The 16,991-nt window shown below is 48.5% G+C and overlaps 1 protein-coding gene across 4 annotated transcripts in view; it reads right to left on the reverse strand.

The window, feature by feature from the left end:
• CEP104 (centrosomal protein 104) overlaps positions 1 to 16,991 on the reverse strand; it is a 50,655-nt gene that overhangs the window by 19,210 nt on the left and 14,454 nt on the right. For 3 of the 4 annotated variants that reach the window (XM_036870700.1, XM_036870716.1, XM_036870723.1), the window contains exons 3-12: positions 15,011 to 15,184; positions 14,497 to 14,635; positions 13,160 to 13,222; positions 12,790 to 12,866; positions 10,063 to 10,231; positions 9,548 to 9,703; positions 8,411 to 8,638; positions 6,427 to 6,624; positions 5,678 to 5,845; positions 4,864 to 5,037 (exon numbers count right to left, since the gene is read on the reverse strand). In XM_036870700.1, the coding sequence (XP_036726595.1) occupies positions 4,864 to 5,037; positions 5,678 to 5,845; positions 6,427 to 6,624; positions 8,411 to 8,638; positions 9,548 to 9,703; positions 10,063 to 10,231; positions 12,790 to 12,866; positions 13,160 to 13,222; positions 14,497 to 14,635; positions 15,011 to 15,184 (1,546 nt within the window). The remainder of the gene's footprint in view (positions 1 to 4,863; positions 5,038 to 5,677; positions 5,846 to 6,426; positions 6,625 to 8,410; positions 8,639 to 9,547; positions 9,704 to 10,062; positions 10,232 to 12,789; positions 12,867 to 13,159; positions 13,223 to 14,496; positions 14,636 to 15,010; positions 15,185 to 16,991) is intronic. The other variant, XM_036870708.1, reaches the window with a different exon arrangement.

A 16,991-nucleotide genomic window follows, 5' to 3' on the forward strand; every position in this document is an offset into this window, starting at 1 on the left:
AGGTGCTCCTATGTTGGGTGCACAAATATTTACAACTGTTATATCTTCTTCATGGATCGATCCCTTGATCATTATGTAGTGTCCTTCTTTGTCTCTTGTAACAGTCTTTATTTTAAAGTCTATTTTGTCTGATATGAGTATTGCTACTCCAGCTTTCTTTTGATTTCCATTTGTATGGAATATCTTTTTATGTCCTCTCACTTTCAGTCTGTATGTGTCCCTAAGTCTGAAGTGGGTCTCTTGTAGACAGTGTATATATAGGTCCTGTTTTTGTATCCATTCAGCCAGTCTGTGTGTTTTGGTTGGAGCATTTAATCCATTTATTTTTAAGGTAATTATCAATATGTATGTTCCTATTGCCATTTTCTTAATTGTTTTGGGTTTGTTTTTGTAGATCTTTTTTCTTCCCTTCTTCTTTTGTGGTTTGATGACCATCTTTAGTGTTGTATTTAGGTTGCTTTTTCTTTTTTGTGTGTGTATCTATTGTAGTTTTTTTGGTTTGCATTTCCCATGAGGTTTTGATATAGCAGTCTATATATAAACAAGGTTGTTTTAAGTTGCTGGTCTCTTACTTTCCAATGCAATTCCCATTTCCTGCATTTGCGCTCTCCTCTTCACACGATTGCTGGTTTTCATATCATATTTGTGTGTGGATGATTTGCTGCTTTTAGTGTATGTTTGCCTTTACCAGTGAGCTTTCCCATTTCTTAGTTTTCTTGTTTGTAGAAACAAGAATTTTTTCCCCCCCACCTAGAGAAGCTCCTTTAGCATTTGTTGTAAAGCTGGTTTGGTGGTGCTGAATTCTCTTAGCTTTTGCTTGTCTGAAAAGCTTTTGATTTCTCCATCAAATCTGAATGACAGTCTTGCTGGGTAAAGTATTCTTGGTTGTACGTTTTTCCCTTTCATCACTTTAAATATATCCTGCTATTCCCTTTTGGCCTGTGGAGTTTTTGCTGAAAAATCAGCTGATAACCTTCTGGGGATTCCCTTGTATGTTATTTGTTGCTTTTCCCTTGTTGCTTTTAATATTTTTTCTTTGTATTTAATTTTTGTTAGTTTGATTAACATGTGTCTTGGCATGTTTCTCCTTGGGTTTATCCTGTATGGGACTCTCTGCGCTTCCTGGATTTGGGTGACTATTTCCTTTCCCATGTTAGGGAAGGTTTCAACTATAATCTCTTCAAATATTTTCTCAGTCCCCTCTTTTTCTCTTTTTCTTCTGGGACCCCTATAATTCGAATGATGGTGTGTTCAATGTTGTCTCAGAGGTCTCTGAGAGTGTCCTCAATTCTTTTCATTCTTTTTCCTTTATTCTGCTCCTTGGCAGTTAATTCCACCATTTTATCTTCCAGCTCACTTATCCGTTCTTCTGCCTCAGTTATTCTGCTATTGATTCCTTCTAGTGTATTTTCCATTTCAGTTATTGTGTTGTTCATCACTGTTTGTTTGTTCTTTAGTTCTTCTAGGTCCTTGTTAAACATTTCTTGTATCTTCTCCATCCGTGCCTCCATTCTTTTTCTGAGATGTTGGATCATCTTTATTGCCATGACTCTGAATTCTTTTTCAGGTAGACAGCCTATTTCCTCTTCATTTAGTTGTTCTTGTGGGTTTTTACCTTGCTCCTTTGTCTGCAGCATATTTCTCTGTCTTCTTTCTAATTTACTGTATTTGTGGTCTCCTTTCACAGGCTACAGGGTGGTAGTTGCTCCTGCTCCTGGTGTCTGCCCCCTGGTGGGTGGAGCTGGGTCTTGTCCCTCTGGTGAGCAGGGTTGTGTCAAGAGGTGTGTTTTGGGGTGTCTCTGAGCTTAGTATGACTTTAGGCAGCCTGTCTGCTAATGGGTGGGGCTGTGTTCCTTTCTTGCTGGTTGTTTGGCCTGAGATGTTCCAGCACTGGAGCCTGCAGGCTGTTGGGTGAAGCTGGGTCTCGGTGCCAAGACAGGGACCTCCAGGAGAGCTCATGCTGATTAATATTCCCTGGGGCTGGGAATTCCCTGGCGGTCCAGTGGCCAGGACTTGGCACTCCTACCAGGGTGGCTTGGGTTCGACCCCTGGTTGGGGAACCAAGATCCCGCAAGCCGCACAGTGCGGTGTGCCCCAAACTCTTAAACGCTCACTTCTATCTTAGCTTCCCCCAGCGCCCAGGCTACAGGAGGCGTGTTTACTCAAAGAATAAAAATATTTAGATCAAGACCATTATACATTTTTCTTGTACCCCATTTTTCTATTCTGATTTAATTCTCCATAGATTTTTATTTATTAAAAAAATTAATAGCGTACGCTGAATAAGAAAAACACTAGAAAAAGCAAACTGTACATTTTAATCATGTTTAAGGCAACATTTACCTGGTTTAGAACATAAGGAAAATATGGCGGTGAATCACTAAGGATAATCTATGATGCTCTTGGGTAGACAGTATCTTTTTTTTTTTTTGTCCATTTCTTCCAGGTTGTCCATTTTATTGGCATAGAGTTGCTTGTAGTAGTCTCTTAGGATGCTTTGTATTTCTGCGGTGTCTGTTGTAACTTCTCCTTTTTCATTTCTAATTTTATTGATTTGAGTCCTCTCCCTCTTTTTCTTGATGAGTCTGGCTAATGGCTTATCAATTTTGTTTATCTTCTCAGAGAATCAGCTTTTAGTTTTATTGATCTTTGCTACTGTTTTGTTTCTATTTCATTTATTTCTGCTCTGATCTTTATGATTTCTTTCCTTCTGTTAACTTTGCGTTTTGTTTGTTCTTCTTTCTCTAGTTCCTTTAGGTGTAAGGTTAGATTGTTTACTTGAGATTTTTCTTGTTTCTTTAGGTAGGCTTGTATAGCTATAAACTTCCCTCTTAGAACTGCTTTTGCTGCATCCCATAGGTTTTGGATCGTTGTGTTTTCATTGCCATTTGTCTCTAGGTATTTTTTGATTTCCTCTTTGATTTCTTCAGTGATCTCTTGGTTATTTAGTAACGTATTGTTTAGCCTCCATGTGTTTGTGTTTTTTACGTTTTTTTCCCTGTAATTCATTTCTAATCTCATAGTGTTGTGGTCAGAAAAGATGCTTGATGTGATTTCAATTTTCTTAAATTTACTGAGGCTTGATTTGTGGCCCAAGATGTGATCTATCCTGGAAAATGTTCTGTGCGCACTTGAGAAGAAAGTGTAATCTGCTGTTTTTGGATGGAATGTCCTATAAATATCAATTAAATCTATCTGGTCTATTGTGTCATTAAAAGCTTGTGTTTCCTTATTTATTTTCATTTTGGATGATCTGTCCATTGGTGTTAAAGTCCCCCACTATTATTGTGTTACTGTCGATTTCCTCTTTTATAGCTGTTAGCAGTTGCCTTATGTATTGAGGTGCTCCTATGTTGGATGCATATATATTTATAATTGTTATATCTTCTTCTTGGATTGATCCCTTGATCATTATGTAGTGTCCTTCCTTGTCTCTTGTAACAGTCTTTATTTTAAAGTCTATTTTATCTGATATGAGTACAGCTACTCCAGCTTTCTTTTGATTTCCATTTGCATGGAATATCTTTTTCCATCCCCTCACTTTCAGTCTGTATGTGTCCCTAGGTCTGAAGTGGGTCTCTTGTAGACAGCATATATATGGGTCTTGTTTTTGTATCCATTCAGCAAGCCTGTGTCTTTTGGTTGGAGCATTTAATCCATTCACGTTTAAGGTAATTATCGATATGTATGTTCCTATGACCATTTTCTTAATTGTTTTGGGTTTGTTTTTGTAGGTCTTTTTCTTCTCTTGTGTTTCCCACTTACAGAAGTTCCTTTAGCATTTGTTGTAGAGCTGGTTTGGTGGTGCTGAATTCTCTTAGCTTTTGCTTGTCTGTAAAGCTTTTGATTTCTCCATCAAATCTGAATGAGATCCTTGCCGGGTAGAGTAATCTTGGTTGTAGGTTCTTCCCTTTCATCACTTTATCATGCCACTCCCTTTTGGCTTGTAGAGTTTCTGCTGAGAAATCAGCTGTTAACCTTATGGGAGTTCCCTTGTATGTTATTTGTCATTTTTCCCTTGCTGCTTTCAATAATTTTTCTTTGTCTTTAATTTTTGCCAATTTGATTACTATGTGTCTCGGTGTTTCTCCTTGGGTTTATCCTGTATGGGACTCGCTGCGCTTCCTGGACTTGGGTGGCTATTTCCTTTCCCATGTTAGGGAGGTTTTCAACTATAATCTCTTCAAATATCTTCTCTGGTCCTTTCTCTCTCTCTTCTCCTTCTGGGACCCCTATAATGCGAATGTTGTTGCGTTTAATGTTGTCCCAGAGGTCTCTTAGGCTGTCTTCATTTCTTTTCATTCTTTTTTCTTTAGTCTGTTCCGCAGCAGTGAATTCTACCATTCTGTCTTCCAGGTCACTTATCCGTTCTTCTGCCTCAGTTATTCTGCTATTGATTCCTTCTAGTGTATTTTTCATTTCAGTTATTGTATTGTTCATCTCTGTTTGCTTGTTCTTTAATTCTTCTAAATCTTTGTTAAACATTTCTTGCATCTTCTCGATCTTTGCCTCCATTCTTATTCCGAGGTCCTGGATCATCTTCACTATCATTATTCTGAATTCTTTTTCTGGAAGGTTGCCTATCTCCACTTCATTTAGTTGTTTTTCCGGGGTTTTATCTTGTTCCTTCATCTGGTATATAGCCCTCTGCCTTTTCATCTTGTTTGTCTTTCTGTGAATGTGGTTTTTGTTCCACAGGCTGCAGGATTATAGTTTTTCTTGCTTCTGCCATCTGCCCTCTGGTGGTTGAGGCTATCTCAGAGGCTTCGGGTAGACAGGATCTTGTAAGGTATTAAGAAAGTCAAGTATCTGTAGTTATATGTTTATTATTTATGGTTTCAAATTTTGTGGTGAAGTTCATACCTGAATAAAATTGGAAGCTATAACACGGAGGCGAGCAGAAGAATCTCCAGTTCTTGTGAGCAGAACAGGAATGGTCCTTTCCACACAGTGAGTTGTTTCAAGCTTACCCAGTTTATGTTTAGGAATATATTGTGTGATTATCATTTTCAACAATTTCAAAGATGCCTGAAAGACCTAAGAAAAAAGTGATAGAAACAGATGAGCCACTCTAACTGAATTCCACCAAAAGAAAACATGAAATTTACTATTAGTTATAAACATGAATGTTACGCTGAAAACTACACGCTGTCGGAAGGACTGGTAATGGCCAACTGAAAACTGCTCTGTGAGCACAGTTCCCTGCACACAGAAGGCACAGGCTCTTATCTCCCACGTGTCATAAAGTGCCCGACATCTCTCCATGAGCCAAATATCTGATATTATCGCTGAACTGCATGAGCTCCTGTGTGAATGCTGACGACAGTGTAATTGTGGGATGTTCATTCTTAAGGCCCTTTCAGGGTCAGGACAAGTCAGTGGTAACTCCCAAGCTCCTCAGGTGTCATGAAGAACAAAAACATAAAGGGGCATGTATTAGTCGTGGTGGCCAGGCCTCTGTGCACACGGGACCAGAGGGCACAGCCCACGGGGACAGACCTCAGACTCCTTAGCGACCACATTCCTTCCTCGAGAGCTTCATTCCTAGCGACACCACATGCTAGGTGACAACAGTACTGGGGACCAGGCTGCCTCTCGGGCTACCCTGACCTCCTGGGGACATCCCGGCAGCTCTCTGGCAGACACGGGGGCCCCTGAGGGGCAGGTAGGGACTCACTGGGGTCACGATGTCTCGGATGGCTCTCCTGATGAGGAATACGGCCGCCCTCAGCGTGCTCTTCAGGTCTTCCTTTGGGGTTGTCGCCGGTGCATCCATCAGCTGTTTATACAGGGTGAGCAGCGCGTCCTCCCGGTGCGACCATGTCTTGGAATAGGCCCCGGCCACCTGGGAGGGTGGGAGCCGGCCCCTCAGAGTGGGCACTTGGCCACGTCCCCTCCCCAGCAGCCCCAGCAGTCCTGGCAGCCTGCACCCTGCACCCCCGGCCTTGGTTTGTTTTAAACCAAGACACAGCTTTTCTAATAACAGGACCTCCACCCACTAGGTACGTGTATTTGGAGAAATACTCCTCCTAACGTGCAAAATTTAAGTTTATGTTAAAACATGGAACGTATTAAAAGTTCCAGCACGAGAATCTTTTGAGGCTGGTGACACGCTCATGTTTTGTTTGCTCTGCTGTCCTCTTCCCTGGAGCTGGCGGTGCTCTCAGGCAGGAGCTGGTGTTGGACCCCAGCCCTGTCAACACCACAAAGGAGGCCCAGGCTTAAATGGATACTTGTCATGAAATCTGAAATTCTAGCTTATGCTTGTGCTGCTTCACATAAGGAGTAACTATCAAAAGACTTTGCCATTGAACAGTGAGGACAAAGGGCAGTTGCAGCATCAGGACCAGCAAGCCTGGGAGCCCTGTGGAGCCGCCTGCCCCTGCCCGTTGTTTGCAGGCTGTTTATACGAGCTTCTGTTCTTACCAAGGCCTCTCCCAGCACGTCCACGGTGGAGCTGGCTTCGCGCAAGGCCTTCTCTGTTAGAGGCTCGGGCTCGCCCGCGGTGCCCGCCCTGGGAGGCTCGCCGCTGTCCATGTCCCTCCTCTCTGGCTCTGCAGCCACTGCCCCAGGCTGCTTGCGGGTCGCGGGAAGGGGCCGCTCATCGTAGGGCAGGGACTCGAGCTGCGGGAGGACAGGGCGGCTGCTGGGCTCGGTGCAGGATCCTCCCCGTGTGCTGACCCCCCCGTCTACACCCGTGGGCTCACTGCCTGGGACCTACCTGGTCAGAATGATGGTATTTTCCTAAATATCAGTCTTATCAAGTTAGAATAATTTATACAATAGGGTGTAATTGGAAAAAAAATTAGATCAGGGGTTTTATTCCCTTCTAAACTTACTACAGACCTAATAAACAAGCAATGTAGATTCTGCTGCGATTACTATTTACAACTAGTGATTTCAGTTCAGCTGACAGGTCACTACAGTAAAAGTCATTACAGTTTTTTTCTGGCAAGACCTTTGGCATTTTCTTAGTTTATTAGTTTATTTCTGAGAAATAACTATCAAGCCTCATTTTAAATGCATCCAGTATCCAGCAGCCTTGAACTAACACAGGCAGCCAAAGCTCCAGATCCTTACGCCACCTTTGTCTGCACGCTTCAGCAGACATTTCCCGGGCTCTGCTCTTGGTGACCCACGCAGAGCAATGGGAAGACAGACTCCCTGCCCTCGACGGGCCTCGTTCTCAGGGGGAGACAGATATACATTAAACAAGTAAACACGTCGCAGACTTCCAGGTAACTGAGGGCAGAAAGAGCGATTCCAGAGTCACTTTCTAAGGCAGGCATCACGGTGACACTGAACAGACAAGGAGGACCGTTTATTCATACTTAATACTTGCTGAGGTCTTAACTGGGTGTACAACACATGTGAGATTCAGTTTCTCATCTTTTAAAATGTACTCACACTTGTAAAACAAAACACATTGAGGTACTAAAAAAGGAGAAATTAGAGTACTTTTAGATTGAAGTGTGCAACATAACAATTAAGTTGCAGACAAGATATCACTGGAGGGATAGGGAGGACGGCAGTGCTCACAGACGCGCCCTGGGAGAGCCAGCGGCATGAGGGCGTGGAGGCCGCATGGCAGCTGTGGGCCTCTCCAGCTTTCCTGGGCCTCTGGCTGCCATCGGCACTTGCCTGTGCCTGCCCGGCATCCTTCCTTCCTCCCCAGGGTCTACTGGCCACGTGGCCACGCAGAGCAGGGGCTATAGGGAGGCCCTAACAGGCCAGTCGGCACCTTTGTCCCCTCTGGTCCTTGTCACTGCTCCTGAGGTGGCAGGTGACTGAGGCCGATCTAAGCAGGGTTAACCCGGGGACTCTGCTTAGAATGGGACGCACGCTCCCCCCAGATGGCAGAGCGTACAGACCTGAAGCTGAGGTCACGTGACGGGCCCAGCCTTCCAAGAGGGCGTCTCAGAACCACAGAAAACAGACTCGCAAGACAGGAATCAAACCAACCCTGGAACCCACGTGACCTCTTAAAATTCCCAGTTATAAACGCCAATAACCCCCAGTTTGAACCAGGTTTTCTGTCCCCTGCCACATAGGAGGTTCTAACAGGTATGGTAACTGTGTATGACTTGCACCGAGGCTCTACTAAGGTCATGCCAGGGTAGGAACCTGACGAATACTGTCTCATTTATTCCTGGAAACCACCCTTTAAGCAGATGTCTGTACATCTTTGCAAAGAGAAAAGCAGAGGCTCAGAGGATGAAGTGTGTCTCAGCCATTGGCCGATGTTCCGGCCGCAGCTTTTCTGCCCCTCTCCTTGACGCAGCGCGGGTAAGGCTGTCACTGTTTTGTACCCCGATACATCCCTTGTCCCGGGAAAGCACCCGGCATGATGCGGGTCCCCACTACATACATGTGGAATAAACTGCCCACAGCGTGAACATGAGTTACCTACATGGGTCTTGGGAGGAGGGTCTGCGGCAGGGGGTGACCAGTCCACCACGCAATGCTGAGGAGAAATGTCCAGGGGATGCGATGAAGGCTTCTCCTGAAGGAAAGGGTCTGCAAACTGGTTTTCTGTCCCCCTTTCTTCTGGCTGTGGCAGTGTGAGCACGGGCTGCTGGTGGCAAGGGCTGCTGGAACAGACCAGGGGCTGGAGGGGCAAGTCCAGAGGCCTCCGTGTCTGGGGAGAAACAGGCCATTCAATCCCCAGTGTCACTGCCCCACCAGACCCACCCCTTGTTCCCCCAGGGGAGCGCTAGTTTGGGAAGGCAGGGGGGAAACCCACACTGACGAGGTCCCATAGCCATGTCACTGCCCCCGACTGTCTCTGGATGGCTACTGTGTGGACCACTCAAGTGACACCTGTACCAAAACACCAGCGTGGCCGTGAGCATCCGTGCACGGGGTGCTGTGGCGGGGAGGCCACAGGCGGGCAGGGAGCACTCGGGCTGGACCCGAGAGGCCTGTGCTGGTCACTCCGTGTCTGCAAAGCGGGCCACTTTGTGTCACCTGAACGAGTGCAACCGACTCAGTGGTGGTCACGTGCTGGGCCAGGAGCAAGCGCTCCGGGCAGACGACCGCATCTGGGGCTCCCTGTTCTCACCCCCGTGGATGGGATGGGGAAACTGAGGCACAAAGAGGCCAAGGGATGAGTCCGAGACCACAGAGTTGGACGGAGGAACGGAGCCCGGGGCCTGGCAGCGAGTGCCAGAGGCTGCACTCCCTGCACTGCCCTCTGGGTGCCGGGCCTGTGTCCCAGCCTGGAACGTGGGCTCTGGACATGAGACCCGCCCCACCCAGCCCAAGCCGCCAGGGTGGTGCTCTCTCCCTGCACTCCCGGGGACCGCGCGGGCAGGGCTGCCAACAGGAGAGATGCAGTGGCCCACCGGGAAGCCTTCCCACCCGACCTGCCCTGTCTCCGCCTCTGCAAATCCTCCTGCAAGAGTGCGTCAAGGCCAGGCCTAGGACATGGGCCCGCGGGCTGCAGCTACCTGTCACCACTGTGGCCTGAGCCTGACAAAGTCCTCCGTTTTGCAACACACGCGGCCGCCCTCCCTCGTGGCCCCAGGTGCGGGCCCCCGGCACCCACCAGCTCGGCGCCCACCAGCTCGTGCAGCCGCAGCTGCCCGTACACCCGGCTGCGGTAGCGCTCCATCTGCTGCTTCTTCTCCTTGGCCAGGTCGTAGTCCTCCTTCTCCACGGCGCAGCGCTTCTCCACCTCGTACCGGCCCAGCCGCTCCCCGACCTGAAGCACACAGCCGACCCGCTCACGCGAGGTGCAAAGGCGGCTTTAAAGGAACGCTTCGAGGACAGTGTGGGCGACCAGCTCCGTGTCGGGGGGAGAGGGGGACGGCACGGGGAATGGTGGGAACGGGCCACCGCCACCTGCGAGCTCACGGTAGTTTAAACATCCTATGTTTCCTGCGGCCGCAGGCGGCACACGGCCCCGAGGAGGGCTCTGCAGGGGTGTGTGCTCTTGCTGTCCTTCCTGTGCTGACGCCCCTGAACCCACGCTAACCCCGCAGCCTTCAAGAGGCCTGCCGTTTGCTGAGCGGGAACCAGGGCAGTTAGACACGGAGCCGCCGCCTTCCCTGCAGGCAGTACCTTCTGCAGGTCGGCAATGGCCTGCTTGAGTGTCTTGGCGTCGTCGTAGCGCTCCCTCTGGGCCGCCTCGCGCTTCCTCTCATCTAACCTACGGATAATCTGTGCCACTTCCGGATCCTGGTACATGTCAAAGGCCAAGTCATCTAGTGGGGAAATATAGTCAGACTTCCTAAAGGAAAGGAAAGGGTACTTTAGAGCCAGTTTCAATCTACGTGACGCTGCAGGGGGAGAGTGGGCCCCGTGCTCAGTGCTGAAGACACAGACAGTCTGGAAAGGTCCCACCCCCACCCGTTCCGGAGCATTTCCGGCTGAGAAAGCAGAGGCTCAGAGAAGTCAGTAACGGGCTTCAGGGTCACACAGCAAGTGCAGGCAGGTCTTGCTGACCCCACAGCGTATGCTCTTGACCATGAATTATATGCACTCGGGGTATCTGAGCCCTCAGTGCGCTCATTCACTCGTTTGGCAGAAATTCCGAGTGCAGACCGTGCAGGGCTCTGCTCTGGGCACAGGGACAGGACAGAGCACGTGCATCATTTGCAGACGTGGGAAAACCAAAACCAAAGCCAGCCGTGACCAGGCCCCAGCCCTGCAGAGGCTGGTTTGGTGGCCCAGGCCGAGTCCAGGGTTGCATTTCATGCCACAGTAATGGCGACGAGCATTAGAGATGGAGAACTGCTACCACTGGGCTTGTACCTCAAAGTGTCTGATCGTAGGACATCACCATCCAGTCCTGCAGGAGATCAGAGAAATCCTTCCCAGAATAAATGACCTAAACGTGATCTGAATAACCTGTTTCGGATTACGCATTGCCTCCCTCTTTCCTCCCAATTCTATAACCGGCCAGCAGCTTTCTTCTGGGCCTGACGTCTAGAACCAGGACGCTGTTCTAACTACTCGACAGAAGCGTTAGGGGACACGGTTCAGAGTCTCCCAATCTGCTGCATCAGAGGCAGGAAGACGCCTGCCGTTAGCTGCGCCTTGGGTGTCCTTGCACACAGGGAATCTCATTAAAGAGATTATTTGTCATAACAGTTTGGTTGATTAACAATATATTCAAACAGGACGGGGGACCACATCGCCTTTCAAAAGCAGGCGGGACCCCCTTCCCCCACGCCTTGATTCAGGCGGCTGCGGGCACAGCAGCGGGCACACGGCCACGGCGGCTGTGAGCATCTCCGTTCGTCTCAGTGATGACTGAACAAGAGCACGTTTCTGTGCTTCCAAGATCCGTTGACTCTTTTTACCTAAATACACACCACACTCTCAAGTCTAACTCACTCTGCCTTGAAGTTCCAGAGGTGAAACCAAGACTTCTTTACAGTATAAAAACCCTACGAAGGACGAAATGATGTTGCAATGCCCAGGCATCAGCAGCGCCCACTTTCCACGATGCCCCAGCGGTGCCTGTGGACTCAGCCTTGGGCGCTGCCCACAACCTTTCAAGACCTCCCTCTACCTTCAGGAAAACCCTGGCGGGGGGATGAGGCAGGACAAGAAACTGCAGTTTACCGTCCCCCACGGCTAACTTGATAAAGAACTGACTTAAATAGAAACCACAATTCCCCAGAGGGCTTTTCTTGGAGATACTAAACCCGGTAAGTGAGCTTAGTCGTCCCTGTTCACCAAGGGCAAAGCCGGGGGCAGCACCTCCACGATGCTGAAGGAAGTGGAGACGTACCTGCCGTCAGCGCTCCCCCCGTGCTTCTCACCCCCACCTGGCAAGGTGAGGACTCCAGCAGGCGGGAAGGATGCGGGCTGGGGACTGAGGTGGAGCTTGTGTAGGTGGGATGGGTCACCCTGCACCGTGACTTTTTATACACGAAACTGTAAGCACAGCCTCCACTCCAGTGTGCCATACTCAGCACCACCCAGTGGCTCCAAGCAACGGCACAGAGAATTGACCCCACGTTTGATGCAAACGGAGGAGCCAGCAGTTCTGGCCACGTGCGTGTGAGCGTGGAAATACACCACAGGTCATGGGCAAATGTCAACCGTCTACTAACATCTAAGCATCTTATCTTTTTCCTATTGGGAAGTTGCCATCAGAAAAGGGGACCTGGGTATTGTTTTGAATTCCTTTCTCTTTAGGCCGGGCACCTGTGGAAGGGGGTCCTCCTGCTTTAATAAACAGCAGGCACATGACAAGGGTGCTGAAGGACTCTGTCCCAGAGGGGCACCTAGGGACAGAGGGTGTAAAGTGCCGTGCCCTTGGCCTTGCCCTCCACGCCTGACTTGCTAAAGAGTCAGCAAGATAGCGAAGTCTGTACAACTGTCCATGTGACGAGTGTGGAGAGGAACTTAACAGAAACTGATGTGACATGCAGTTCTCACTCCCTTAAGGAATGAGGTTTTAAAGCAGATATAAGATGAACTTTGGGGTAACTGGTAATCTGGGTCAATTAATATTTCGATTCTTACCTATGAATTTGCCTGTGCCACCAAAATATCAAAGGATGGCTGACAGATCTTTTATCTGAATGCATTTGAGGAACTGTCTAGTAATACCAGAACATATGAGAAACGAAGTCATCTCTGAAGGGCAGTGAATGAAGATGTGCTAAATAAAACAGCAGTGTATTTAAGACAATCCCATCAGTGGCTTATTCGGCTCCAGACTGAATGTAGAGGCCCCCAGGTCCAGGATCCTTTCTTTGGAGTTGACTTGCACTTTCATGATTCCAAGAAAAATTACAGAAATGTATTGCCTCGGGTGGGCGGGGCTCTTACCCAGAACAAGTTCCTTCGAGAGCTGGGTCCTCTGTGTTGTGCCCTAGATAATGATCAATCAGCTTCTCTCTAGAGGTCTTTGGGGGAAAAAGTTATGCTTAGTATCTCAGAGAGAAAAGGAACAACATAAAACAGAGATGATCTGACATAAAGGTGTCAGTCAGGGAGCTTCAATGATCCTAGTGTCCTGGAGGGACAACTAACATTCTCGAGTAAAGTTTAATACAACAGCTGCTGAAAATTATCTGCTAGCTGTTCACCAGATAATTTTGTGAGGATTTTTAGGATGATACTTTTGTGACAAAAATAAACGATCCCCTCTTGTTAGAAATAAATGTCCCTCTTCAGGAATGAAACTTCCCAAACTTACAATATTGCTTTCATCACTGAAATCTGCAGGGTCTCCAATGATATTTATTGCAACCAAAGCAACCTAAGAAAGAGTTAATCAACAGAAATTAAGTATAAAATGTTTGACGTGACTTACCCCCTTTATAACAAACTCTGAGCCATACTGTCGTAAAACGGGATGACGCACAGCAAGATGCTTCACTTGTAAAATCTCACGCTAATACACAATTATTAATGACTTGTATAGATTATAGAAGTTAATATTCTAATGCTGAACCAAGAGGGTATTTTAATGTTTAAAGGATGTTAAAACAATGTAGCTAAAAAACCTCCAAAGTTTTAACCCAGCTTTATATTGAACCATCCACTCAAGGTTAAGGATGGGGTCACATCTACATGATCGTGGTAAATTAGACAATGAAATGAAAACCCACGTTAACATAGCTTGGTTTGTCCAAGGCACTGATTCTCACTTGACGGGGAGGAGCCGCCTTCCTGTACCCCCTTCCTTGAGAATCACGGTTGCTGAACTGAAAACTGAGGAGTTACTGGTGAATACACAGATGGGGCGGAGGAGGGAAAAGGCTCAGAATTCTGCTGTCAAATACAGACCAGGCAACATGACTGTCTCAGAACTCTCCTTCAGCTCACTTGCTCAGCATAAAGCTCTGACTTGTTGGAATGCTTGCATTCCTCTTGGAGGGGGCAGGGAGTGCTGTAAATACTTGTGCTAATTAACAAGACTGCTTTGGACACAGTTGATTTCCACTATATTCTTTATGCCAAAAAAATAAAAAGAAAGGGACGGAGGGAGCTAGAGAGATTCTGGACTGCATGCGTCATGAACCCGCATTCTCGATTTCCAGCAGGGGATTTATCTCGTAAGAGTTTAGTGGGTTTATGTAGAACAGTGTTGTCCAACAAAAATACTGGGCTGGCCAAAAAGTCTGTTTGGATTTTTTCCATGAGATGTTACGGAAAAACCCCAACAAACTTTTTGGCCAACCCGATATAATGCAAGCCACATATGTAATTTAAAATTTTCTAGTCGACACAGTGAAAGAAACATTTAAAATTGATTTTTTGATTTTACCAATATATTTAAAGCTAATGTATCCAAAACATCCCCCTCTCCTTGTGTAACCGAGCCTGGGTCACACATGCAGCCCACGCACGTGGACCAGCCACGCTCCCAGCGTGCACAGCCGCACGTGGCCGGTGGCTCCGAATCGGAGCGCGCAGCTCCAGGGAGCTTAGCACTCTCCCACAGACACCACCTTAAAGGAGGAGTCTGAGATGCCACAAAGCAGGGGGCGGGGCAGGGGTGTCACCAAGGGGAGGGCCCATGTGTCTCACCTGATTATACACATTGTACTTGTTGATATGGTTTTGGTGAAAAATCAGCTTAAGAAACTGTCCTACTGCATCCACATAAACCGATTTTAGTTCCCGGGCTTTGCAACCTGTCTTCTCATTGTCACAGAGAGAGACGTAGCTGAAAGAAAAAACACAACTCTGGAATCACGTTGATGTGGAAATACGCTGCCTTCAGTGCCCACTGAGCTCCGCAGGTTTCAAGGAAAGTTAGGTTTGGAATGAAAAACCCTAGGGAATAAAGCCCAGCAGTCAAATTCTAAATAGCTCTCTTCAGATAAGCTCTGCAGCTGAAAAGTGGCCTGAATACGACTGACAGGAACACTGCTCGGTAAGCACACTCAGCACCAGGCAGGGTTCAGAAGTGGTGTGACCTCCACCCGCACGCAAGTACGTGAGACAGCGCCAAGGGCAAGGGCGATTCCTTAGTGTTTAATTGCTCTGAGGTAGAATTAGGCTAAAAGTCCCCCCCATACGTGTTTAATTTCATTCTTACCCAAGCCTTCGAAACCGCTCTGCTTGATATGGTGCGAAATATTCAGGCAGGCTCTCACTAACGTAGAACTCGATTTTACTGGCAATCATATACTGGTGAGCGAGCAACTGTAGTTTTCTTATCCGACATCTCTCCACCATTTGAAGAACAATTTCTTGTGGAAACTGGCAAAATCTGAAAGAAAACACATTTTTGTTTCATCTGCAGGATCTCCGTAGAGGGTTGAGGGATGTTCGCAGCCCGCTTCCACGAACGTGGCAGGTCTGTGGGTTCTGACGCGGCAGGGTCCCCGGTGCTGTCCCCGCCCTCTGGCCTTCCAGTTGCAGCTGGAGCTCGGAGTGAAGGTTTGCTGGGGTCTGCCAGCCCCCCAGCATGAATCATACTTGGAGCAGTTAGTTAGTGGTTTGAAATGAAACCCAAAGTTTATCACGAGATAAAAACCTCAATCTAAAGAGGCTGTACTAGTGAGTCAAAGGATCTTCCACCAGAACCTGAACACTTCAGGAAACCCCTTGCTTTACAGAATCCTGAGTGGAGTGAGCAACGATCAATACTTCAAGAGAGCCTCTCACGCTCGCTCAGCAGCCTGGAGAAGCCTACAACTGTCCACAGTGGAGCTTCTAATTCTGCCCAGAAGGGGCACAGCGCATGAGAACGTCACACTGCAGTATATGATCACGACTGGGAGGGGCAGCACGATGCTTCAACAGTGGGCAGCGTGTGCGCCGAGCTGGCCAACACTGGGTGCGCACGACAGTGGGCATCGAGGGCATCTAGAGCCGGGGAAGCACCGAGGATGCGACAGTGGGAAAGGCCTCTCCAGCACGCGTCACGATCCTCCTTGAGTGCAGTGGTGACCTGGCCACTGGCCGGCCTGGCCCCTCTCCCGCCTTTCCTTCCAGCAGCCCCAGCACACTGCAGGTGCCCGTCCCCACCACAGCTGAACTGCACCAGAGCCAGCCTGCCCCTTCTCTTGACCCCATCACCCCATCAACACACACGCACATGCACCCTCACTCACACAGACTCTCACACTCTCACACACATTCACACACACTCACATACACACTCACGCTCACACACAAACTCACACACTCACACAGTAACACACACTGACACACACTGACAGACTCACACACACGAACACACACACACACTGAAACTCACACACACTCACACGCACACACACACACTCACACAAACCCACTCACACACAACACACACCTACACACTCACTCACACACATACACACTCTCACACTCGTACACACTCACAACACACACTCACACACTCTCACACTCATACACTTACAGGGTCACACACTCACACAACACACACACACACTCCAGAAAAGCCTGAGGAGCCTCTCCTGACCCTGCCTCCATCTCCAGCTCCCATCCCGTTTCTCAGCTGCCCCCTTGGCCAAGGTCACAGGCCACCACTGACCTCCATGAGGCTGAGTGCAACGTACACCTCATGGTCCTGACCTCCTGGGCCCCTTCCTGCCTCAGGCCGCCTTCCCGTCCGGCCCTGACTGTGCCCTGGGCTGGGTTCCAGGTTCCCTTCTCTACCTAGACTCACTGTGAGGCAACCCACCTGCCCCATGGCTTTGCAAACCTCCTATCAGGGAGGAACCCCAAGCAAACACCATCCTGTGTCCGCACTTGCGCATCTCGTTGGTGACTTGACATTGAGTGCAGGCATCCTCAAAGCACCAGATGTGACGCAGACACACACACCCCTGACCCCGCTCCCCGAGCCGCCCCAAACAGCCCCCTCCCCCAGCTTTTCAGCATCAGCACCGCACCCATCCTGTGGCCCGTGCCTGTCCTTACGCCTCCAGCAGGAGGGTCACCATCAGTGGGCAGGACAGAAAGAGCACAGGAAGGATCGTCAGGCTGAACGGACGGGACTCCGGAAACTTGTGTGTTTAACTGAGGGACGTAAAAGGGTGAGCGGGGAGAGCACTGCTGAGAAGGTG

The sequence above is a fragment of the Balaenoptera musculus genome, chromosome 1 (assembly GCF_009873245.2).
Source record: "Balaenoptera musculus isolate JJ_BM4_2016_0621 chromosome 1, mBalMus1.pri.v3, whole genome shotgun sequence".
NCBI classification, from domain to species: Eukaryota; Metazoa; Chordata; class Mammalia; order Artiodactyla; family Balaenopteridae; genus Balaenoptera; species Balaenoptera musculus.